Here is a 25335-nt window from a genome sequence, read left to right as displayed (position 1 = left end):
CGACCAGGAACAGGGACCTAAGGCACTTCTGGATAATGACCCCCCCAAATCAAGGACGTAAAACAATGACCCCCCAAACCAAGGACGTAAAACGGGGAGGCTAAGTTGTACTGGTGCGTATCCAAAAAGGCACGACTGGGCCCCGCCCCAGCCAGGGGCAGTCCCACTGAGGCGTAGCCGTCCTGGGGCGAGGAACAGGCAGGGCTCCCGTCCACCCGCCCGACTGGGAATTCCGGGCGGGCCTGAGGCTGAGGGCGTCTCGGGCTACACCTGTCAGGCAGCAGCCAACTCTAGGCCCAGAAATCGCCGAGATTTGGTGACCGAGGCCGGCAAGACCGTCACCCGATCCCTCACCCCGCGATCGGTCCCTCGCCCTGCCTCCTCGCCTTCGCCCTCGTTCTTCTCAAACAAAGGCAATCCACACCCACCGCCATTTTTTCCTTACCTCAAAAACCACCTCTTCGTCAAACTCCGGTGTCATCCTTCTCCGCCATGCCACCCGCCTCAGCACGATGGGAAATGAAGGCGGGGGAGCTGGCGGCACCCAGGCAGCCGCTTCTCCCGTCCCCGTGTGTCCAGAAAACTACAACTCCCAGCATGCCGCTCAGCTCACGCCCCCTTTTTCAGGCCCACTTATTGGAGATGATCCTGTGGACGGGAGAGGCAGGAGCAAAAGGAAGCTCGAGCCCTCTGATTGGAGGAGGCTGGGGCTTTTGTCCGCCTTTTACGGCTGCGGCTGGCAGGGGGCGCCAAAAGCACGGATTTTTTTTTTTTTTTTTTTTTTTTTTTTTTTTTTTTAAGCTGGAGACGGGCACGCGCCGGCAGAGGCGCGGTGAGCACTGCTCGTGCCCGCAGCTTGTCGCTCGCGCCCGGGAGCGCCGCCGGGTCCCTGGAGTCCGCCGCATCCTTTGTGCGGACCCTGGAGTTTCGCTGCGGAGCAGCAGGACGAAATGTGGACGCCGCGGGAGCTTTATTTCCCTGCCTAAATTCTTGAAACAATGGACGGTTAGGGGAGCATGGATTGAGGGGGAGGCGAGCGGGGAAGCGAGCCGCCTGGGGAATCATGACTTCTGCCGCCGGTAAGTGACGGCGCTCGCGCTGCCCCTGGAAAGTTTGTAGGGAGCGCTGCTAGTCGGGTTCTGGAGCAGCTTTCTCCTTTGGAGTAGGTTAATGGTGTTCCTTTTGCACTTTTGCCGGGGACGGTGGCAAGTGTGGAGCAGACGGCGTTTGCTGCCCTATTTCCTCCTCCCTTCCTGCCCAGAGAGGGTGTTTGGAAATCGTGTCTCCCTTGGGACCTGCCTTTAAAAGGAGACCGGTGTTGGGGGCTCTGCGCCAGGTGAAACGCGAAATGAAAAAAGGACCGTTTGCTTGTCTCCGAAACTTTGAGCGACTTTGCCTTTGCGTGTGAAAATAGTTTAGATGACCATGTTAAGAAATCAGTTATTCTAAGAAAGGGCAGTGTTCCCAGAGTGAGGAACTCGGCGACGGTGCTGAGTCGCTTTCAACCTGGTATCGACTGGAAACCCTGACGCTTATTACTCAGTAGATAAAGAGGTGGTTTATCCTGAAAAAAAGGATAACCATCAAGTTTTCCCCGTCACTCGAGAAGTAGAGGAATAGAAGTGCCCATGGCAATTTTTTGCTCATCTTCGCCCAATTTTTTTTTTTTATGGATTTTCTTTTCTATTTCTACCTGGTTAGTATAAACACAGCCTGATTTTCCGTCTGCCTCCTATAGTTCTTTCCCTTCATCCAAACGACAAACTGTTTACCTTTGGATTTTGAGCAATTCTGCACATATTTCTAAACATTTTTAAGGATCAGTTCATATATTTCATGATTATTACTAAAGTAGTTTTAGATCCAATTGATAAGAATATAGGTTACTTTTTAAACCACAATTTTTAATGTATTCAGTATTAAGGGTTTTTTTTTTTCCCTTTGTTTCGTCCACGTTGAAAGAAATACACTTTTATTAGAAATTCTATAGTAAAGTAGTGTAAAGTTTTCCCTCGAAGTGACTTCTAGAGTCACTTTGCTTTTCTTGGCATTTGTTTTAAATTCCTGCAACGTGAAACTGTCAAACAGCACTCTAAATGTTCTAAGCTGTCTTATTTCTAAAGCCTAGATTTATTGAAGTGTTGCACTGCTAGGTGTAAAAAGATTACAGGTAACTAGGCAAGAAGGTAGCCAATAGTAATAAGAAAGCAAAGAGTGAAGTACTATTCCTGAAGAAATTGTGGATCTTTCCTTTCTGATGTTATATGTATGTGTAGGAGATATGTTGTCATATCATGTTCCTTATAAACTCTTTTCCTTACCAAAGTGAGGCTTTCTACTTGAGGCGAATTATTTTCACCCTAAATTTCTGTGCCTCACCTTTGTTCAGTTTTCCTTTATTACTGAGCTCTTCTAATTAATTTAAAGTGGTTGGATTTAAACCCTTCCAGCTAATTTTAGCTCTCCCCTCTTTTGGAGTATCAAGCACATTTAAAATATTTATACCTTATATGCATCAGTTTTCAATCCCAGTTCTAACAGTTTATAATGAAGAGATACAGAAGCATTTAATATGACATTTAGAAATGTAAACCTGATCTAAGGCTCAGTCTGGAAGTTTATGATTCTTTAATTTGCATTACCGTAGAATAATGCAAGCTATTTTTATATTTTATCAACTTTACAATTAAAGAAATCCACAGACATTTTTGTGGTGTTTTAAAAGAGGGACACTTCCTGTGTTTAGCTGAGTTAGTTTTTAGCATGGTTTGCTGAGAAGCATTAGCTACATTTTGTCCACGCATCTGTTAAGATTTATTTTAATTCTTTCACATGTCTAAATGGAGGATATGGAAGAGAATTGGGTTTTATTTTCATCCTATTCTTATAAGATTATCTGTTCATCATTTTTACAAGCTGTTTATGCTTTTTGGAACAATAGTCAATTTAATTAAAAGTTTAGGAAAGTTATTTCCAATTGGGGAAGGGAATGTTTGTTTATATCGAAGCTAATCTGCGGTATTTGGCATGGTTAGCTTAATTTAAGGAAATAAGAGAAATGTTGTAGAACATCTATGTTTTCTGTATCCTGAAGAAGAGCTTGCTTTGTTTTTCTGAAACATCTGTGAAAGAGTAGGCCCATAGTAAGATTTTAGAATTATTCTAATCAATGTATTTAAAAGGAGAGGTAATTACAGGTATGTGTTTTCTATTTTTTTTTTTTTTTTAACTTGTACAGGTCACTGTCTCATTAATGCTTGTGCTTTCCTTTACGGCTGGTTTGAAAGCTAAGAAAGTGTGCACGGGAGCCGCAGACATCTGTGTGTAATAGATGACAGTATGTTTGTAATAGTGACATGGTACAAGTGCTTTACAGTCTTACCTTATTTTTTCCTGGAGCCAAACAGCTGTATAAATAAAAGATTTGCTGCTTTACTCTGAAAGGCTTTGGGTCTGACTGTTGATACAGTATTAAGATGCAAAGGTGCTGGATCCATTTCCAAAGATCATGTACTTACTTCAAGAATTTGACATTGGAGCAGACCACAATACAATGGCTTGTTGTTGTTTTTTTTTGAGTTGTGTTTCTTTCATAATAGAACCATGAAAAAAAGAAATGATAATAATAATGAAGGATTCTAGATATTTCTGTACCAGTGACTTAGTTGAACACTTGTTCCTACAAATAACTAAGAACTTATTCAACAATCCTATTGAAGTTGATTCCTGCTACTTTTCAAAATATTATTCTACATTAAAATGGATATGGACTTTAAAAAAAAGAAATTTCTTGTTACTGAGAAATATTAAAGAGTATGTGTATGTGGCAGGTCTGACTATTCCTAGGACCCTATTTTCACCATTGGGGACATCGCAGTGAGACAAAGTGCCTGCCCTTTTGGAGCTTGCTTTCTAGTGGTGAAAAACAAAGTTATACTGATGAAAAATCATACAGGACAAAGGGGCTGGAGAAAATAAAGGTTCTCCTGAAGCAAGTATCTCAGAAGTTATCATTTCAGAATCATATGGGCTTTACAGTTCTGTCTGACTCTTTATTTACAAGTAAGGAAACTGAGGCAGCCAGATCTGCAGAAAGGCAAATACAGTGGGGCCTTGACTTACGAGTTTAATTCGTTCCGAGACCGAGCTCGCTAACTCAAATTACTCTATCAACTCAATGCAAAAAATCGGCGGAGAGACAGCTGGTATCTCAAAAAGCTGGTTAGTCGGGACACTCGTAAGTCAAGGCCCCACTGTAATTAGGTTAACCAGCTCCCCACATTGTATTATTGACTTCCTCTAAAGTCTAATACATGGTTAACTAACACTGGTGAGCCAGATTTCACAGCTGTTTGCTTAATTCAATGAGTATGCATTGAGGGCATTAGGTACATAATGCTGGGCTACTTTTGTTGGCAATCAACCACAGCTCATATGTAAGTAATTTAATTTCTAGGACACTAAAGAGAACAGAGATTAAGTCTGTTGGAAGCAGACTCATATAGAAGATACATTTAAAGAAAAGAGTAAAATTGCTACCAGAGATTAAAAAACAATTTAATTAGCCTGGCTGGAGTGGCTCAGTTGGTTGAGCATCGTCCTGTGCACCGAAAGGTTGCTAGATTAGATATCCTGTCAGGTCACATACCTAGGTTGCTGGTTCAATCCTGGATCAGGGCACTTGTGGAGGGGCACCCGATCAATGTTTCTCTCTCTCTCTCTTTCTCTCACTCACCCTCCCCTCCGCTCCCCTTCCCTCCCCTCCCCTCCCCTTCCCTCCCCTCTTTGTTATCTTTATCATTTTTAAGTGTACAATTCAGTAGTGTTAATTAAGTACATTCACATTGCTGGGCAGTCAATCTCCAGAACCCTTTTCATCTTGCAAAATGGATTTTTTTTTTCCCATTCCTTCAGAAATCCCAGAGGTAGAATGCTTTAAGAATGGTTACAGAAATGAAATCAACATGACGACCTGTCAGTTTTCATTAACTTGAGTAAGATGAGAGGTTGGGAAGAGGCCTAGGGTATTCATGCTTTCTTTTAAGAACTGACTTAATAGACCAAGAGTTGAATTTGAGAGATCATTATACCAAGCTTTAGCATTAGGCTTTGCAGGGCTTTCCAATTTTTTTCTTCCTATAAAACAAACAAAACAAAAAACTAATAACATGCTTATTGGATAGATAACTGAAAATGTAAATAGCTTTGAGAATTTGTATTAAGTTATTTTGAAAATATTTCATTATTTTCTTTATTTGTCACATTATATTGAGTGAGAAAGTATCTGTTATCTGGTGATCTTGATTGAACACATAATATTAGAGGTTTGGGAAATTCTTCCTTGGTTGATAAAAGGAACTCTTTTTAATTTTTTTAAAACTCAGTTCCGTGTAGTATCTTCCCAAGCATTGTGACTAATTTCCTTTGTTGAAAAGAAATTCATCACCGTATGAAGTATCTAAGCCTCTGTGTATTCAAGTAATTAAACAATGTCCAGTAGATATTTTGAAAGCTTTTTTTGAAAGTTTTTTTTTTAGTAAATCACGTTTTTATTAAGCATTAGATGATATTGGAGGAACAAACATAAATATATGAAATGTAAGAAAATATTTTATCTCAGGATTTCATTGAGGAAGTATGACTGTGTGATAAATGACAGTATAGGTGGAAAAACTTAAAAGAACTTAAAAAACCAAATGTTCAGGCTCTCTATATCTCATTTTATCAGTCTTTTGTGTGAAGCTTTTATTAGGTTTCTAGGCTAAGAGCAGGTCTGTAGAAATCTAACTCAGTAAAATAGGTGCTCCCTCAGTACTTTTTATATAATGACTAGGAAGACTAGACATTGTGATCATCTTTTAAATGCACTAATGAAGGGTACACAGCATAATCACCTGTGGATCCTAAGAAAAAATATGTCCAGGGGATACATATGTCCAGGCTTTATCCCCAGAAACTAGTTGATTAGACCTGGGGTTGAGCTCCATGAAGGATTAGAATGAAAATTCCCCATTGACAACCCCTGCACAGGGAAATATTAGTTTTATTATGAGCCTCAACTAATACAGAAGAATTACTTTTTAGTTTTAACTTCGAAAAAATTCTGATTTCTGTATTTCATTTTAAGATTGTTTTGGGGTTTTAGTGATATAGGTTATTGATAAAGGCATTTACACATCTCTATTGTACATCTTTGAGGTAGAAGAATATTGCTTATTCATATGAGAAGCTTGAAGAGTTGTATCCTTGGTCCAAATAACACCATCCTGATTGGTCAGAATGGAGCCACTCTGATTAGTTGGTGAAGATGAAAATGAGAATATAGTTGCACAGCTCTGATTGGATGGAGAACGTTTTAATCCTATTGGTTGAAATAGGATTCCCAGAATTCCTTTATAAGGGCTGGCTCAGCCAGCATGCAGGCAAATCAGTGTAGGCTTCTTCGTGAAGTGCAGCTCTGCAAGAGGACCCTGTTTAGCAACTGCTGCTTGGCTCTGTTTTTAAATTTCAGCCCAATTAGCCAACAGGATCCCTTCTTAAACATCTCTATTCTCTGGCTCAACATATTAAATTTGATTGTAGCTGCATGATTGATTGATCTTCAGGATTGCTGTAACCAGTCACATGACCTCAATCATTGGGTTATGTTCTTATATCAACACATTGCCTCCAACATATGGCATTATCTAGCTTTCTAACTCCACCAGTCTAATATGTATAAAGTGAGATCTCATTATTGCTTTAATTTATATTTTCTCTGATTATTAATGCTTTCAAACATCTCTTCAAAGTACTTGTTAGCTTAAGAGTTTTCTCATCTAGCCGAAACCGGTTTGGCTCAGTGGATAGAGCGTCGGCCTGCGGACTGAAAGGTCCCAGGTTCGATTCCGGTCAAGGGCATGTACCTGGGGTTGCGGGCACATCCCCAGTGGGAGATGTGCAGGAGGCAGCTGATCGATGTTTCTCTCTCATCGATGTTTCTAACTCTCTATCTCTCTCCCTTCCTCTCTGTAAAAAATCAATAAAATATATTAAAAAAAAAAAAAAAGAGTTTTCTCATCTATAAGTTACTAGTCATATCCTTCGACCATTTTGCACTGGGTTGACAGTTTCTCCTGGGTAATGTGCAGAAATTCCTTATATATTCTGGAAAGGGTAATCCCTGGTTGTTTCAGATATTGCAAGTATCTTGTGTTCTATTGTTTTAGTGACTTTGTTCATGGTTCCTTTGAACAGAAATCTTTTATTTCAATATAATTAAATTAATATACTTTATTTCAATATAATTAAATTAATATACTTTTTGGTTGCCATAAAAACAAAAAAAGAGTTGTGTCATACAAATAACAGGCAAATTCAACTCTTAGCACTTAGCAAATGAACTGAAGTACTTTCTCCTATTACTTGGGACCCAAGGAGAAGCCATTTATTTCACTTAGTGTGGTCTGAACTTATGGTTATCTGTTCCAAAGTTAGAAGAAAAACCATATTTAGAAATGTATAGTATACCCAAAGTTATGTACTCTAGAACTGAGACAATTTTAAGGCTAATATTGACTCTATACAATCTATATATGTAAAAGCTTAAGCGACCGAATGACTGGTTCCCTGGTTGGACGCTCAATGCACAGGATCGATCTCCCTCCTGTCTGGATGGGGCCTGATGGGATTGGGCTCCTCCTGTCTGGATTGGACCACTGGGGATCAGGCTGAAACCGGCAGTCCGACATCCCCCGAGGGGTCCCGGATTGTGAGAGGGCGTAGACCAGGCTGAGAATCCTTGCACTGGGCCCCTAGTGTAACATAATCTACCTAGTAAAATGTAGGTGCACCTTATTGTCAAAAGTAAAAGTTATCAAATGTAACCATTTATCATCTCCTGCCTTTTTTTTAAAATCATGTTATTATTTTTTCTTTCTAGAGATTAAGAAACCACCACTGGCCCCCAAACCAAAGTTTGTGGCAAATAATAAGTCAGTACCACCTCCTATTGCACCCAAACCTGATATTGTGATTTCTAGTGTTCCACAGTCAACAAAGAAAACCAAACCAGCAATAGCCCCAAAACCAAAAGTTCTGAAAAGCTCACCTGTTTGTGACATCAGGCAGTCACCATCAAGGAAAACCATCGTGAATCTGGAAGAACATAAACAGGAATTACCTGAAAGTGCTGACAGCTCTTCTTGCAAAAAGGTAGGGCATCAGAGCTGTGGTTATATTTTACCAATGTGTTCCTGCAGTTAGTGTATCCATAAGCTTGGGAATAGAGAGAATTTGTGTGCAAAGCAACTTGTCTTAGAGTCACTAGAAATGCCTGAAAATTTAGAAAATAGTAAAATTGATGAGTTCTCTTCAGCTATAAAAACAATGAGTAGAAATGATTCTAATGGTGAAATGGTCAAGAGCCAGAATACAGTTATTTTTTAAAGGTAAGCATCCTAGAAGAGAAGTTTAAAGATGTTTTAATGAACATTACCCTTTATTTCCCCACAGAAGCACACTTCCACAGACAACTCAGAAACGAATGAGGGCTGTAACTCCAACGGACAGTTCAGAATTGAATTTTCAGACTTGACACCTTCCCAGTCCAGCTTTGAAAAGCTTCCTGATCACTACAGCCTCCTACAACTTCCTATCGATGAACTTCAAAATATTGAAACTTGTCAGGATGACAGTGAAAAAAGCCATATTTGCTTTCATTCATCTGAACAAGAAGCTCTGGCACATGGTAAAAAGAGTACTTTTTTATCTTCAGATGGAGTTAGTAAGAACTCAAAAGTCAAAGACCTTGGTCCCTTAGAAGTTCACTTAGTATCATGTACTTCAAAATTTCCAACTCCCAAGCCCAGAAAGACACGTGCCGCACGGCTGTTACGTCAAGAGCACATAGATACTCCTAGTGAAAGTACTGAAAAACCAGAGAATTTGGACAGTGACTCTTCTTGTCTTTTTGAAGATACTTTGAAAAACAATGAAATCATTTATCAGAATGTTTTGTATAACCAGGAACAGGTGAACAAAGTGAAACCAGGAAAGAAAAGTGAATTGAATGTGGACTCCAACAGTGACAGACAAAACTTAGTCGATTCCCAGAAAGCTATGTGTCATGAAACACCTTCCTCTGAAGAAATGACACCTTCTTTGGATACAGATTCTAATTTGAGTTCCGACAGCAAGATAGTAGATGGTTCTAGTATGTCACCTGCTATGGACAAACGGACCAGCTTTATAAGATGCAGTACTGTATCTATGAGCCTGCCTAAGCAGCTGAAATTAGCTTGCAACAAACATTTACCTATGGCCTGTAACTTGGGAGGGGCTGTCCCTCAAATGCAAAAGGAATCTGCAATGAAAGATGTAAGTTCCTCAAAAATTGTACCCAAAAAACCTCAAAGACACAGCTTGCCTGCTGCAGGAATGCTTAAAAAGGCTGCCTCAGAGGAGCTTATGGAGAAAAGTTCATATTCCTCAAATGAAGAAAAAAAGGACCCAGAAAGAAATCACCTTCAACAATTGTGTGCCCAAAACCATGGTACGTCGTCCTCCTTTGAGATGTCCAAAAGGACTTTAGAAAAGCCAGTGTGGAAATTACCTCATCCTATTTTACCCTTTAAAGGGAACCCAGAATCCTTAAAGTCTATCACCACATCCTCAAATAGTGAGGCTTCAAATGCCCTGACCAAGCCTAGAGCAAAATCACTGTCTGCTGTGGATATGGATAGGTGCACTAAGCCTTGCAAAGATTCTCAAAGGAAACCCTCTTTAAAGAAGTTGCTCAACATGAAGCTGTCTATCTGTTTCATGAAGAGTGACTTCCAGAAATTTTGGTCCAAGAGTAGCCAACTTGAAGGCACAATCGCTGGCAGACTCTCAGGTGAGGAGGGAAAAGAGATTGAAAGTGATTGGCATGGCGTATTAGTAGAAGATAAGAGAAATAAACCCATCAAGTCATATTCTGCAGATAACTACAGTCTGGAATCTCAAAAGAAGAGGAAGAAGTCTCGGGGCCAGAGCAGTGCAACTAATGGACCAAGAGCTGAGTCTTTGGATGACCAAATGCTCTCTAGGGAGGCAACATCTCAGGCGCCTTGTAAATCTGTTACAAGTGACTATGCACCAGATTATGAAAATGTACGCCATTATGAGGAAATACCTGAGTATGAGAACTTTCCACTTGCTATGGCTGTCGGGAAAACTCTAGAGTTGGAAAGGCAGAATTCCAGCAGCATGGAGCACACTGATGCAAATGTGTATGAGATAGAAGACCTGTATGAAGCTTCAGATGGCCAGCTGCAACTTGGACCTACACAGCAGCATTCCAGGTAACACTTAGGTCCCAGACAGACACTGTACTTTTATGTGCATCACTGAAATTAATTTTCAAAACCCTGTCAGGTAAAATCTCACACATGGAAAAAAATCACTTGGTGATAAAGTGGGTTAGTTAAGTGTATATTAAATTATTTCAAAGAGCAGTCTCCTTTTATCATACAGTCAGATTGAGTATTTGCAATGCAAGTGTGAAGTAGTTACCCTATCTCAGTTGCTTTTTTAAAGAATTTGAACCAGTAATAGTATAGGTATGAAAGACCTGGACCAAAGAGGTCCCAGGGCCTCAAAAGCATCAACTTGGAAGTTATAGCTGGAACTTAGGGGAGGAAATTGGCCAATTTAGTGAGCTTTATTTGCTAGGTGTAGGAAATCTGAAGTTATTAAAATTCATGCATTTACCTATGGTGCCCTTGTCAGGTGAAACTTCTACATTTGCAAAAATAACTACTCTTTGAGGATTATTTATTTTACTTGTTGAAGGCTAATTACTAACTTCAGATGGATATAGGAAAAATGCAGGAAACACTTTTGTATAAGTACATTCTACCCATAGTATACCCATTCCATTCGTCTTCTTGAAACCATGCCCATCTTTGATGGTCTAGCTCAGCAATGATTGGCTTCAGGAAGTGTGTACCATTACCTAGTGGGAAATGTTTACTTCCTATTCTGACCTCCCAGTTATGCTCTGCTATCCTTATGGCCTTTCTCTCAATCTGTCTTATGGTATGGTTATTTATTGGTATGTCTGATGTTCTGTATATTTGGTTTTAAGCACCATGAAGAGGTCTTTTTGTCCTGCATGAGGCCAAGAAAGGGGCTTAATAGAGGTCAGTAGATGTTAGTTAGGTACGTGAGAGAACGAATGAAAAAGAGGTAAAGGAAGCAATCATTACAGCTGCTTCCTTTCTCCACTGTCTCATAGGGAGACTCTGCCTTGTATTTAAAGTGTAGGTTTTGTATCTAACCTTTTAGAAGTCTTCATGTTTTTCTTTGGTCACTAACTTCAAGCCTCTGAATACTCAGGCCTTAAAATGGGACTTTTGTAGAAATATTAACATATGGCATATAGGGCTAAAAACATGATGATTGGATGAATTGAATAAATAAAATAATCTAATGAAATCTTAGTACACCAAGTAAAATAAATTGTTCTTTTAGATATTCTCCTAGCATTTTTCTTTACTCATAATCCTTTCTGCCCTTCTTCCTTTGATCCATAAAAGATAATTTACCTCCCTTGCCCAACTTTTCTCATAGCTGACTTGATTCTGAATATTAGTATCCAGTATCCTTGGTGTAAATATTTCCATGGAGAATTGTAGTTAAGTATCCAACTTAAAAAAACCCCACCACATCTAAATTTTCATGCCTGCTCTTCAGGGAACAATTTTGTTGGTACTCTCTTTCTTTTAACATGCTTTTGTGTAGTGTGTGTGTGTGTGTGTGTGTGTGTGTGTAAGTATGTGTGAGTGTCTGTGAGAAAGAGGAATGAATTTGGCTTCTTCATGATATACTACTATTCTTAACTAAAATGAAGTTTTTTCTTGAAATTGGAGATTTGGCTCTTGGTGTAAGTTTCCTGTTGGCTCTCATGCTTAAATCCTGAGAGTTTGTCATTTTCTCTAACACAGGCTGTAAATTCTGAAACTTGTTCTTTTTAATTAAAAAAAAAATTGATTTGAGAGAGAGAGTGAAACATCGATTTGTTGTTCCACTTATTCATGCATTCATTGGGTTTTTTTTATTGTTTTATTGCTTAAAGTATTACAAAGAGTATTACATATGTCTCCTGCATTCATTGTTTGATACTTGTTATGTGCCCTGACCGGAGATTAAACCCGCAACCTTGGCGTATAGGGATAACACTGTAACTAACTGAGCTACCCAGCCAGGACCTGGAACTTGTTCTTTGTCTGATATGCTTCCTATCAGGGGCACTGCGGCTTGGCTGGAGGGAACCAGGTTGGAAGGGGTAAATAAATATACATAGCCAGCCAGTTCAGCTGGGTGGCATTCATAAGGAGGGTTCTTTTTGGAAGCCAGGACACCAAGGGTGGCTGTGAACAAATTGCAGGCCAGTGAGTAGGGCAGTCTGGTGAAGAGTGGGTGAGCTTTGCTTTTGAATTTAGTTTTCCAGATATTCTTCTTTAGTCCTAAAGCAAGGACCCGTAAACGGGCTTGAGGCCCCTAAAAAGTACTAGCTGAATCAAAAGTCTGCAGTCATAGGATCAGATGAATAGCTGGGAGGTTGCACCTTCTAATAATAACATTGAATAGATGCAAAAGCAAAATCCAAGGCTTCATGAGTGGGACACCTGGACACCCTAAAATAAGGTAAATGAGAAGTGAGCTGAGAGGGTCCAAGTTGAAATCTTTTTGGTTGTTTGGCTGTTGAAACTGTAGGTCTGTTCCTTAGAGTACTTCTAAATCCAACACCCTAGGGTTCTAAAACGATAAGAAAAAAATGCAAATGAACCCTGTTTAAGATTTTTGTGGAGTGAATCAGAAGAGTGTCTAACAGTTTCTCAACCCTCAGGGAAGAGTCTGGATTTCACCTATGAGACTAGTTTATAGAACTCACTGAGTCTACAATATATAACTGGATTCTGGATCAAACAGATATTTGGCAAGCTTGGGAGTAGCTCATATGGTCACCTTCTTTAGAATGTAGATTTCATGAATCCATTTCAAATTTATAACAACATGTTTATAATTTATCAGGAAATAATTAGGTGGTTCCCAATTCCAAAAGGGTTCTGTTATTTTAAAAGTTCATGATAATTTGAAACTCGAAGTATATTCCCTAAAGAAATAGTTTTGGGAATGGTGGTGAAATTTAGCCCCCAAATTATATTAATCACCAGTGTTCTGGCCTCCCCTTCTCCCTTCCCAGGTGAGTATTTCCTCTCAGCACTTCTTTGGGCTGAGGCAGGAGAGTTGGCCAGGGTGAGGTTGAGCACCAGGATATCAAGATGAGCAAATCTACTGGGTCTGAGGCAGCAGAGTTTGTGGAAAGGGTGAGGTGACTAAAGAAGAATGAGGAAATTGGGGGCTGGGCTTGCTGTGAGAAAGACTAAAGCATTGGGAGTGATAAGGAGAAAGGAAGGGCTGGATCATTGCCATTTAGTAAGCAATGGATTTTCCTTCCCTTCTTTTCTTATTATTCTTGTCCCCTTCCCCTCCCCCCCCCCCCTCCCCATTCTCCTATGCTAACTGCATGATACTGCTAATTGAGTTTCTGACCCCTAGTCATCAGTGAGTAAAAGAAACTGGGAAGGGCTGGACGAGTGAGGAGTGGCATTGGGAAACCCCTTAGTGGGGAAAGAAGACCAGCCAAATCTGAAGGTGAGGGAGGATGAAAGGGAGTTCCTATGGCTGTAGAAACAGTAGCTTTTACGTGTTCCCAATTAGACCATCATTGGGTTACTGCTCTGAAAGCCACAGGGTTCTCAAATCGGGTGTGTTTTGGGTACAGTTATGAGCTCTCTTTCCCAGAAGGTTCCAAGCATTATAAATCCAAAACAACTAGCCAGCAACAGTTCTTTTTTTCTTACAGCATGCAGGTGATGAGTGCTCATTTACTCCTTAAGTAATCAAACTATTACTTAAGAAGTTTGATTTTCATAAGGAAGTTCCAAAAATCTGAGCCTTTATTAAAGAGTTACAGACAAATAAACAAAATAATAGTGTCCAAATGTTGGAATTTTCCTCTTGAAATTATAGCAGATTTCTTAATTCTATAACCAATAAAAATTTTCCCTGGAAACATCTCAGGTTTTTCCTCTGTGATTTTAGTTTGTTCTTACTGTAAGCACTTCAGAGAAAATGTATGGGAAATGGGTTTTCCTAGGTAACCTAGTAAGCCCTCAATTTATTTATTCCAAAATACTGACCATACATCATCAGGCAGTGTGCTTTAAAAGGTGAAAGGGGTGCCTATTCAAGTCAGTGAGGCGGCAGACAATTATAGATAACATGGTTTTATTAATCCAAGCTTTGTCTGAGTTGTACCCCAAGTAGGATAATAAAGATGACTTTACAGAGGTACCCAAGCTTGTAAAATGGACAACACCTGATTTGGCATTTCCAGGTCATTTTGTAACCTTGATAAGAGCAATTTTGTTGGTGCTCTGAGCAAAGAAACGAGATTGCAGACTGAGGAGGACTGAGAAGAGAGGAAGTAGAATCAGAAAATGTGAATTGCTGTCCCTTGAAACTTTGCCCAGAAGTTTCCATCACTCAAAGGTTTGAATTTATCTTTTGGTTTTCCTCAAGCACCAGAAGTCAAAATAAAACAAACATCAGAATCATTTGTTTTTAATTAATCAGTAGCCCTCCTCTCTGATGAAGGACAAGTACTAAATTTTTTATTTGTCTGTTTGTTTGTTTTTTCACCATTTTAAACACAAAACTGTGCTTAAAGAGCTGCCAAAATGCATTACAAGTTGCCTCAAATCCCATTATAGGATTTATGTTATAAATTATTAGACCTGGTCTAGAAGATATCTCTCTTGGGTTGCATTTACCATCTGGTGTTATTGTTGAATTTTAATAATGATTAAAGTACAAATTAATAGCCCTAATGAGCTTTCCATGTTGTCATAACACCAATAAGATTATGCATAGAGGGTGGGGTTGGGATTCGTATATCTTAACAGTAGCCCTTTCCTGTGAGCTATTTTCAGCATCAGCTCAGGAAATATCAAAAATTTGTATGACTCTTTAATTCTGTGTTTCTTGTGTTGGAATCATAGCCACACAGTTTTGGCAAATATGTTTATGTACTTACCCTACATTTTAAACTGCAACTAGGAGCGTTTTATTTTATTTTTTGGCAATAAAGCTTTTCTTTTTTCCTTTTAAATAAGTATTGGTAAGTAGTTGAATTGCAGTATTTTGTCCAGCTCTATTCCTTTGGTCTAATTTCCTGTCAAAACATGTAAGTGATATTGTATCGGATAGATATGCTTTAATGTGACAGAATGTCACTATTTTTAAAGGTGTATTTTCAGTTAGTAATGAAAGAACAAATATCCAACATTGTGATTGTGTGTACACACACACACAGACATCCTGTCTTGCTTGATAAAATTATACTGTTTTGAGATAGCTGATATTTATTTGCACATTTTCAGGGAAAAGGATGGCATCTTTAGAGGTAATTGATTGTTTTTTTTTATTGCTGGGCTTTTATTAAATTTTTGAATATTAAAAAGTCTATAAACATTTTATAGTTTAGCCAAGTTTCATAAAATTTCAACTGTTTACATCAGCGAGACATAAATTGCTTTGTAAAATGAGCTTCTAACCTATTTGTTAGAGAAATATTCCCAGTAGGATCTCTTTGGGAAAAAGCAGATATGGGGAGACCTCATTCTTTTTCTAAGCATTTTTAATTCCTGTAAGAACCTGATAGATAATGATAATCAGAAATCCATCAATCTGTGTTTTAAACCTATAAGTAGGTTGTTTGGAATTCAGAATGCATTTTTGCAGTAGAAATAACTATGAGTAGGAGTTAGGTTCCTAGCCAGCCCACAAGAACATATTTAGCTTCTAGTATATGAAAAATACAATGGAAAGTAATAAAAAATGAGACTGTAGCAAGACTGAAACAGAACAATAGAACGAAATAGTTTTATAAGTCTTAAATGCAGGTGTATTTAAAGAGGAAACATTTAGTGTGTTGAGGAAAATATTAAGGGGGAAGGGAGCAGGATGAAGAAGTATAGAAGATGAACCTTGACTCACCAGTCCTCTAGGTAGTTCCATGGAATTCCAGATGCAGACTTAAGTTCATACATAAGAGGGTGAGTATGTTCTTGTTTCAGATATCCGAAGTAATGCCTGTACTTGTATATTAGTTTTGTAAGCTCTCTGTGTTCTTGCAGACATTTCCTTTATTTTTTTATTTTTTGACAGAGATTTCTTTTACATATATCATCTTTTCCTGGCATTGCATAGACTAATTTGGTATTTAAGGAAAGCCCTTTATTTAAAACAGTAGACATGTTTATATGAGCATATTTATTATGATATTTTCTTAAAACTATATTAGGAATAAAGAGCAGTTTGACTTGTAGCGCTATGGGTGTGGGAAGCTACAAAAAAGTGCTGACCTTTTTATTAAATACTGAGATTAAAAGTTAAGTTCAAGAATGGAATTGCCTAGTATTCTTCTGGGTGGTATGGAAAATCTATTTTGGTGGTTTAGTCTGGGTCTGATAATTATTTGTGTTCATGGATTTCTGGGAAAGCAAAAATAAAAAGTTTTTGCAAGTAGTTTTGACATCAGACAGAGATAATCTATCATTGGAGCTCTAAAAATTGGGTCGGCCAAATAGACTATCAGTGGAATAAAGTATTATGATAGTATTTCCAGGACAAACAGCTGTCTTCTGCAATTGTCTTTCAGGTTTTTCAGTCCTTCTTGTTTGCATGTATTATAAATTCATTTGAGTTACATATAAATTGAATTGGAGTAAGGTTGTATTTGGTGTTGTACCCTTCTATAATAAAGAAATTGAATCACAATGGTAGTGACTTTAGGAAAAATGGATAAAGATGGAAATGCAACTGGATTAGTTTTCCTGGACCCTAATGTTCAAGGGTCTGTTTACCAGCCTCGCCCATTTATCAAAGTATTTTGGTTTCTGATTCAGGAAAGGTGAAATAATAAACACTGAACAAAGAAAGTCAGTTTTTCCTGAATGTTTGGATAAAAATAAAAAGGAAAACAAACACATTTAGCCGTTTTATGTTTGAAATGGCGTAGCTACTTGTTCTTTTAGCTCCTGTGGATTCTGTTGAAATCTTTGTTTTAGTTAGATCATATATTTTTTTGAAGTCAGTTTCTTGGTAACAGTTGATATACATTGGCATATGTTAGTATCATTTGAAACATTAGGAATTAAAGAATAAATGTGGTTTTTAATAAATTTAGAATAGCTTTCTTTTTCTTTCTCAGTATGAAAAGCAATTCTGATTTGAATTATTTGACAACTAATTTCAAGTCCAGGAAGGTAGATATAATGTGTAAAGAAGGAATAATTAATTGGTAACTGTTTTTTTGTGTGTGTGTGTGTTTATTCCTACCTTTTAGTTGGTCTTTAGCTGACATGTAAACAGAGATTTTCATTTAAATGAGTAGCTTTTTCACTATTTAATTTTTCTTTCCAGAACTTCACTGTTAGAAACGTGAGACTACAGCTCTCTACCACCCAGTTTGGTTGTGGTACTTAGGAGTGAACAGGGAGGGATAAATAATGAGATCATTCACGAGTCTAGGTCTGATTTACTAGTATTTGGTAGCAAAAGTTAGGGAACCTTTTGGGTAGTTTGAAATCTTTCAAAATTCAAGTATGTCTTTGAATGGTTTTAGGTTAAATGTAGTCATAGAATCATTAAATTTTAGAACTGAAATTCATTTATTATAAATTTATCAAATCAATCCAGCCTCCTCTTTCACTGATGAAACCAAGCCCAGCAGTCCTTGACTTTCCTCACACCACAGTGATGGGAAGTTGCAAAGCCAAGGCTTCAACCTGGTGCTTCAAAATACCACATTGCCTCTTCTAAGGCTGCTGTGGAAGCATTACAGAGAACGCCAGCAAGATTTAGAAAACTCAAGTGATCTTGAGTTGTCCCAAAAACGTTTGGTTTGCTGGTACTACTACCTTTTTTCTTGTTGTAGCAGGTATTGTTATCCCTGTCAGGAAAGAGGGGTGCACATAGCTGTATATGAACATAGGATTACATGGCTCAATTTGTTAAATGGTGATTTGAGGCAGGTGAGTATTCAAACTAAGCAGAATCTTTTCAGCCAAAAAAATGTCTGATCCCACTAATTTATGGGCTAGGCAAAGTAGGTTTTCAGTTGTAATACAAGTAAATTATGCTATAATTAATAAATAATAATACAAGAATAAACTGTGTTTTGCATACTCACAACTGTAAACCTACTTTTGCCCAACCCTGTATGTTAACATAACTTGCTTCCCTCCAACTATCTGACTCCCCATCAATCTGTTGTTCCCCCATCTCATCAAAAGTTTATCAGACAATATCAAGGATAAGAAATGCTGTTACGCCCTGACCAGTTTGGCTCAGTGACTAGAGCGTCGGCCTGTGGACTGAAGAGTCCCAGGTTCGATTCCGGTCAAGGGCAGGTATCTTGGTTGCGGGCACATCCCCAGAAGGGGGTGTGCAGGAGGCAGCTGATGGATGTTTCTCTCTCATGGATGTTTCTAACTCTCTATCCCTCTCCCTTCCTCTCTGTAAAAAATCAATAAAATATATTGAAAAAAAAGAAAAGAAATGCTGTTACCGTCAAATAGCATGTATCCTATACTTAATGGTACTGGGTACTATTTACTCAACATTTCTGACATGCCAAGCATTAAGCTAGGATCTTGCTTGTGTTAATTTGTCCCTACTATTCTATGAGATGGATATTATCATCTTTTACAGATAAGGAAACTATGACTTAATGAAGTTAACTAAGTTGTCCACAGCTAATATGTAGATAAACTGAATGTGAAACCACGTTTTCTGATCCTGAGACATTGATTTTAAATCAGAACATGTTCATATTGTCCTGGCCTGTAGGGCACTTGTTTTGCTATTATTTTATTTTTTATGTTTAATATTGGTAGAGGTCTGTGAATCTTCTACCCAAGAGACAAACTATTACTGACACTAATTTGTTCAAGATCTAGAAGGCAAATACAGGAGCACCTGCAGCGATATGTATAGACATTATTGAGCATTTGAGAGGCCCCAGATCTTCCATGCAAGAAGAGCTCATTGATTGGAAAACTTTTATGGTTAGGAAATAGACGTTTCAGTGGTTGGAAACTGAACTACTCTGCCATGTTTGCATTTGGTCAGGTTAGTGGTGGCCACTATTCAAAGCAAGTTAAAATGATCCTTTTTGTTTACCAGTTACTTTGGGTGTTAATGACACAGAAAGGATTATGCATGTCTCATATTTCCCTCCTGATTTACATGAGAGTTGCTTTTTTAATCTCATTTATCCTTGTTCCTCATTTTATTGTCAAATACTTTCTGACCTCTAAAGCACTGTGGTTTAATAGTTAATTATTGTTATTTATGGATCCCCAAAGTAAAAATGTTTGTAAGGCTGAAATATATCTTTTATATCTTAATGAAAATATAGATTTAAATGAATGGTAATGTCCCCCCCCCCCCCCCCCCGTCCCCCGTCCCTTGCCCCAAATAGAGGTAGGTGATATATTCTCTGTGGCTGAAAATTAGAAGAGGTAGTATTTCTGGAGCCTTTTTAAAAAATGGATTTTTAAATTGAATTTATTGGGGTAACATTGGTTAATAAAATTATGTTGCAGGTATACAGCTCTACAGTACATCATCTGTATATTGTGTGTTTATCAACACAAGTCAAGTTTCCTTCATCACCATTTATTCCTCCCCCCATCTCCTTCTCTCTGGCAATCACTATGCTGTTGTTTGGAGCCTTTTCAATTATGAAATGACAAGACCTGGAAACTGGGCAAGAGGGCACATTCAGTTGAGAGAAATTCTTAGATAAAGCATCATTGCTGGGGCCACTGACATTGGTCACAATCTCTGACCCTGTCCACCAGGGTCTTGCTGAATCTACCTCCAAGGTGAAACGGATTGAAATGTCTTTTTATGACTTTTTAATTTTGCATCTGTATTCATCCTGCCTAGGCTCAACTGGACTTGGCTAGTCTCATTTTAAGCAAATAAATGCTGTAAATTATATTATAGAAAACATATTTAAATTCTGTGCACACCCTGCTTGGCATTTTAACAATGTGTTTGCGTAAAATAATTATGTGTTAATTATAACAGGCTGCTCTAAAGCAAGCCTGGTAAGACCAAATTTCTACTTGGCTGTTAATGGTAGATAAATATACATGAAAGGACTCAAACCGTATTTCATTTAAAATATCCTATACTTTAGATTATAATGAATTTGTAGTTTTTTTCTCGCAACTTAATTCAGATTAAAATCAACCCAGAAAGAGCTACACAATTAGCTTCATTTTCAGGATATTTCATTATCAAAGAGCATAGCATGTAAGTATATGCTTACAGTTTTTAGTGTCCAGATACATAGAAGTTTCACTGCCCTACCTCTCTTGTTTCCTGCCTCTTCTCTTCCCATGTTTTATGCTAAAATCGAATGGAAAAGGACAGTGGGGTGATACTGCTCTGAAGGCTTTTATAGAAGCCAGCTGAAATACCATGGCCTCAATCTGCCAGTTTTCCATGACTCTGTCCTACCTAATGACAGTTGATTTCAAAGGTGTCTGGTTCTAATGTAAGCAGAGTGGCATTTAACTGCTAGAGGGGGTATTTTCAAGTGACTTTATTCCCTAGTAGCTAATCAGCTACTTCAGAGAGAGTTGGTCAGACTAGAAGTCACAAGAAATTTACAGTCTGGTTTTTATTTTTTAATTGAAATTGTTATTGATATAACTGTATGTTCACATGCAGTTGTAAGAAATAGTACAGAGAAAAATTCAGTATACTTTAATGGTATCATTTTTTTAAACTGTAGTAAAATAATACAACCAGGATATTAACATTGATATAGGCTGCCGATCTTATTTAGATTCCCCCTGTTTTACTTGTACTCAGTGTGGATATGTATTTAGTTCTATATAATTTTATCACATCTATAGGTTTGCATATCACCACCAGGCATGACGGTGAATAATTCCATCACTACCAAAGATCCCTTTTGTTGCTATTTATAACCATGCCCACTTCCTACCCACTTCACTCCCCAATCCTTGGCAACCAATAATCCATTTCAAATTTTTTTCTTTTCAAAAATATTATATATAATGGAATCATAACAATATATAACCCTTTGGGATTGGCTTTTTTTCAGTTAGCATAATTTCCTGGAGATATATCCAAGTTGTTACATGCATGGATAGTTCTTTCCTTTATATTGCAGTATTATTCCAGTTAAAGGATACCAGTTAAAGGGTCAGTTCCACTATTTGACTCTTAGAAATAAAACTATAATAAACATTCATGTACAGGTTTTGTGTGGACATTTATTTTCATTTCTCTGGGATAAATACCCAAACATGCAACTGTGGCTCACATGGTAATTACATGTTTAGTTTTATAAGAAGCTGCCAAACTGTTTTTCAGAGTAGTGAACCATTTTACTTTCCCACAGCAATGTATGAGTGACCCAGTGTCTCCACATTCTTGTCAGCACTTGGTGTTTGTCACTTTTTTATTTTCGCCACTCTGATAGGTGTGTAGTGACATCCCATTGTGGTATAATTTGCATTTCCTTGATGGCTGGTGATGTTAAATATGTATTCTTGTGCATAATTGCCATCTGTATATCCTCTAACGTAAAATCTGGGGTTTTTGCCCATTTTCTAACCGGGAATTCTTGTTATTTTAAAAAGGTTTTGTATTGATTATTATTATTTTTTTTTTAGAGAGAGAGAGAAAGGAAGGGGAAGGGAGAGGGAGGGATGAAAAGAAGGAGGGGCAGAGAGAGAGATAGAGACAGGTACATAAATAAGAGAGAGAGAGAGAGAGAGAGAGAGAGAGAGAGAGAGAGAGAGAAACATCTAAGTGAGAGAGAAACATCTATTGGTTGCCTCCCTTTCACACCCCGACGGACTGAACCACAACCTGGGCATGTGCCCTGACCAGGAATCAAACGGGCGACCTTTGGGTGCCTGAAATGATGCTCAGCCAACTGAGCCACACTGGCTAGGGCATGTTTTTGTTGTTGTTGTTGTTGTTGTTGTTTTTAAAGAATTACATATTTTGTAATTAAGCATCATTTGGTGGCCAGTTGCCTAGAGAATAAAATTGAAACTCTGTAACTTAGTATATAAGACTTTTTGTTGTCTGGCCCAGTTGGCTTTTCTAATCTTATGAAATTACCCACCTATATAAGACTGACTGACATTCCTAAACACCCTATTCCCTCTCAAAGATTTGTTCCATTATCTGGCATACTTTTTCTCCGAGACAGATTATCTCTCATCCTTCTAGACCTAACTCAAATGTTATCTTCTATGAAAATCTTTCCTTCCAGTGTAGAAAAGGTAACAAAATATCCCTACCTCCACCACCTATCTAATCACTTACACAGTTCTGTTTTTCTTTCTAATATGTCCTATTCTTATCAATATATTATCTATTTATTTATTTGCTCATCTGTCTGCCCTACTAGAATACAACCTGTATGAATGAGAAATACTTACTTTGTTACATCATTTTATCCCCAGTGCCTACAACAGTGCCTGATATGTAGTAGGCACATAGTAAATATTTATTGAAATACTGAATGAGGAAATGAATTTGTGGATACTTGTGGTGCCACTCCCTTCCATAGTATATTGCCTGCCATATCCTGTTTATCTATAATAATTCTATAATAATAAAAGCATAATATGCTAATTAGACCAAACAGCCGAACGACCTTCTGGATGAAGCTGGGGCTGCGAGGGCTGAGCCCCTTGCACGAATTTCGTGCATCAGGCCTCTAGTTGTATAATAAAAGCAATAACTAACATTTACTATATACCAAGCAGCGTAAGACACCCCTTTCCTTGGTCTCCTATTGCACAGCACTAACTCACCATTTTATCATAGCACTTTGTTGACATCCCCCTACCACCCCCTCCAAAAAAAAAAAGAAACATAAGCTATATGAAAAATAAATATTGTAAGAAATTATAAGGCCTTTGTATTACTAGCCTCAGCAGATACCTGGCACAAAATAGGTGGTCACATCTGAGTAAATAGTTGTCAGGTTATATATTGCTTTTATTTGTGTGAGGTCAGAATCCAGCTGCATTTTGAATAAACCAGTATCCCACTGACCAGGCTTGCAGAATGCACAGGAAACATCTGTTAATTTTGGAAAGCAATTACACTGATTTGGAGAATTACTGCTATTTGCTAAAACAAAGCTCCCTTGGAGAGAGAAGTTGAGTTAAAAGGCCTTACATGCATCTGTCCGTACTGAGCTTTCCTTCCATGTTATGGACTAGTTAAGCAAGAAACATTCCATTCCTCTCATTCCACTAGTCCTCTTATCAAACCTGCAGAAAGAAGCCATGGGATCTAACTCCACGCCAATCAAAAGCTGTTTTTAACAGTTTCCTAAGTAGTATAGATCTTAACATATTTCATGTGCTATCCAGAAAACACAGGCAATTGTATCACACAAAAAAGTCAAAGTCTTAGAAAACTCTTCTTAAATGAAAGAACATGTCTTATATGTAGTAAGATTAGAAGGAAAAAAAATCTTGACGGTCCGTAGGAATCTTTGAAGTTAGCAAAAATTTACAAAGATGTCCCGAAGTCACAAGCCTGGTGAAGGGGCCTGGTGCAGTTTTTATATATGGGAAATGATCATAATGATTTAGCTACACAAAATGTGTTTTCCCATACAGGGTGAATTATCCATATAAATATTTGAAGATTTGAAAATCCTATCAGTCTGCCAAACTATATTATTTTAGGCTCTTTGCTCTGTTGTCTCCAAGTAAAGTCTGTTATTTACCTCAAGAACATGGGTATCCAGATGGGAAAGATGTTAAGAGTGTTATCTAAGAAAGTTATGAAATCTTTTAGAAAGATGTAAACTTGAGAAAACTCTTTACCTTTATATTGTAGTATTCTGACTGTACAACTTAAAAAAATCCCGTAACTTAGCTGTTCAGAAGCCAGGGAAAGTACGCTATGAAGTTGCACAGATAACCAGTGAAAACTCTTCATAAATTACATCTTTCCTCTTAATATATTAAATAATATTTCTAGTTAGCAGGTACTTATTGCTCATTGTGTGCTGAGCACTGTATTTGGGGAAGTATAAAAAGACTTTTAAAATGAAAATTGTCACTAAGGCTTTAGTGAAGAATATAACATAAAAGTCTGAAGGGTGAAAGTTTTCTGTGACTAAAAGAAATGGGTTTTGGTCTCATTAAAATATATGAAATCATTTTGTAGGGCAAAATTTAAATAAAGACTGTAAAAATAAGCAAATACATTAGCTCCAATAGGTTCAGGAGTTGTTTTTTTAATGGTAAAATGAGCTTAGGCTTGTTTTTATACCCAGTGGTTATAATTTGAGTAACTGTTGATGCTTTCGTGCAGTAGGCTACAATGAGATCTTAGCCGTTTCCTTGATTAGATAGACTCTCGATGGTAGTAATTCTAAGTATCATTAATTCTTATTGAGCCTGCTTACTGTTAAGACGCAAAGTATTTTTGTATGCTCTTCTGTACTCTACAAATTAATGTCTTCTCTACCTGCTCATTGAAATATTTCTGCTAATGCTCCTCGACAGATTCCATAAATGAAATCTGTGGCTCAACAGAGGTATTGGAGTTTATAGAAACTTCTGTTTCACTATGCTTAGCTGATTTTAGGGTGAAAATAGTCCTTCTTTCCTAGGTTTACCTTGACTGATGGGAATAGAAACTCTAGAATAGGGGTGGGGAAACTTTTTCTGCCAAAGGCCATTTTGGATATTTATAACATCATTTGCAAGCCATACAAAATTATCAACTTAAAAATTAGCCTGCTGTCCTAGCAGGTTTGGCTTAGTTGGTAGAGCGTTGACCCCTGGGCTGAAGGGTCACAGGTTCAGTTCTGGTCAAAGGCACATACCTTGGTTGCAGGCTCCATCCCTGACTTCAGGCTCCATCCCTGATGCATGAGGGAGGAACCAATCTATGTATCTCTCACATTGCTGTTTCTCTCTGTCTCTCCTGCTCTCTTCTACTCTCTCTAAAAATCAATGGAAAAATATTCTTGGGTGAGGATTAACAACAACAACAACAAAAGACTTCTTTTTTTTTTTTTTTAAATATTTTATTGATTTTTTACAGAGAAGAAGGGAGAAGGATAGAGAGTGAGAAACATCGATGAGAGAGAAACATCCATCAGCTGCCCCCTGCACACCCACCACTGGGGATGCGCCCGCAACCAAGGCA

At 38.0% G+C, this 25335-nt stretch overlaps 2 protein-coding genes across 12 annotated transcripts in view; one reads left to right on the top strand and one right to left on the bottom strand.

Moving 5' to 3' along the window:
* Window positions 1-566, bottom strand: part of VEZT (vezatin, adherens junctions transmembrane protein) — a 75915-nt gene extending 75349 nt beyond the window's left edge. For 4 of the 5 annotated variants that reach the window (XM_070410843.1, XM_070410844.1, XM_070410845.1 and 1 more), the window contains exon 1: window positions 446-566. In XM_070410843.1, coding sequence (XP_070266944.1) covers window positions 446-481 — 36 coding nt within the window. In that variant the 5' untranslated portion in view covers window positions 482-566. The remainder of the gene's footprint in view (window positions 1-445) is intronic. The other variant, XM_070410847.1, reaches the window with a different exon arrangement.
* Window positions 567-890: 324 nt separating this feature from the next.
* The window catches only part of FGD6 (FYVE, RhoGEF and PH domain containing 6), a 125206-nt gene continuing 100761 nt past the window's right edge, over window positions 891-25335 (top strand). For all 7 annotated transcript variants that reach the window (XR_011470852.1, XR_011470851.1, XM_070410839.1 and 4 more), the window contains exons 1-3: window positions 891-1079; window positions 7922-8193; window positions 8494-10322. Coding sequence is in view for 5 of the 7 variants with exons in the window: in XM_070410839.1 (XP_070266940.1) it covers window positions 1064-1079; window positions 7922-8193; window positions 8494-10322 (2117 nt within the window). In the remaining 2 variants the exon portion in view is untranslated. The remainder of the gene's footprint in view (window positions 1080-7921; window positions 8194-8493; window positions 10323-25335) is intronic.

This window comes from Myotis yumanensis, unplaced genomic scaffold, assembly GCF_028538775.1.
Source record: "Myotis yumanensis isolate MYYU_CA2020_CCGP unplaced genomic scaffold, mMyoYum1.0.hap1 SCAF_3, whole genome shotgun sequence".
NCBI classification, from domain to species: domain Eukaryota; kingdom Metazoa; phylum Chordata; class Mammalia; order Chiroptera; family Vespertilionidae; genus Myotis; species Myotis yumanensis.
Note: the sequence above shows the minus strand (reverse complement) of the source record. Positions and strands in the feature narration are given on the sequence as shown.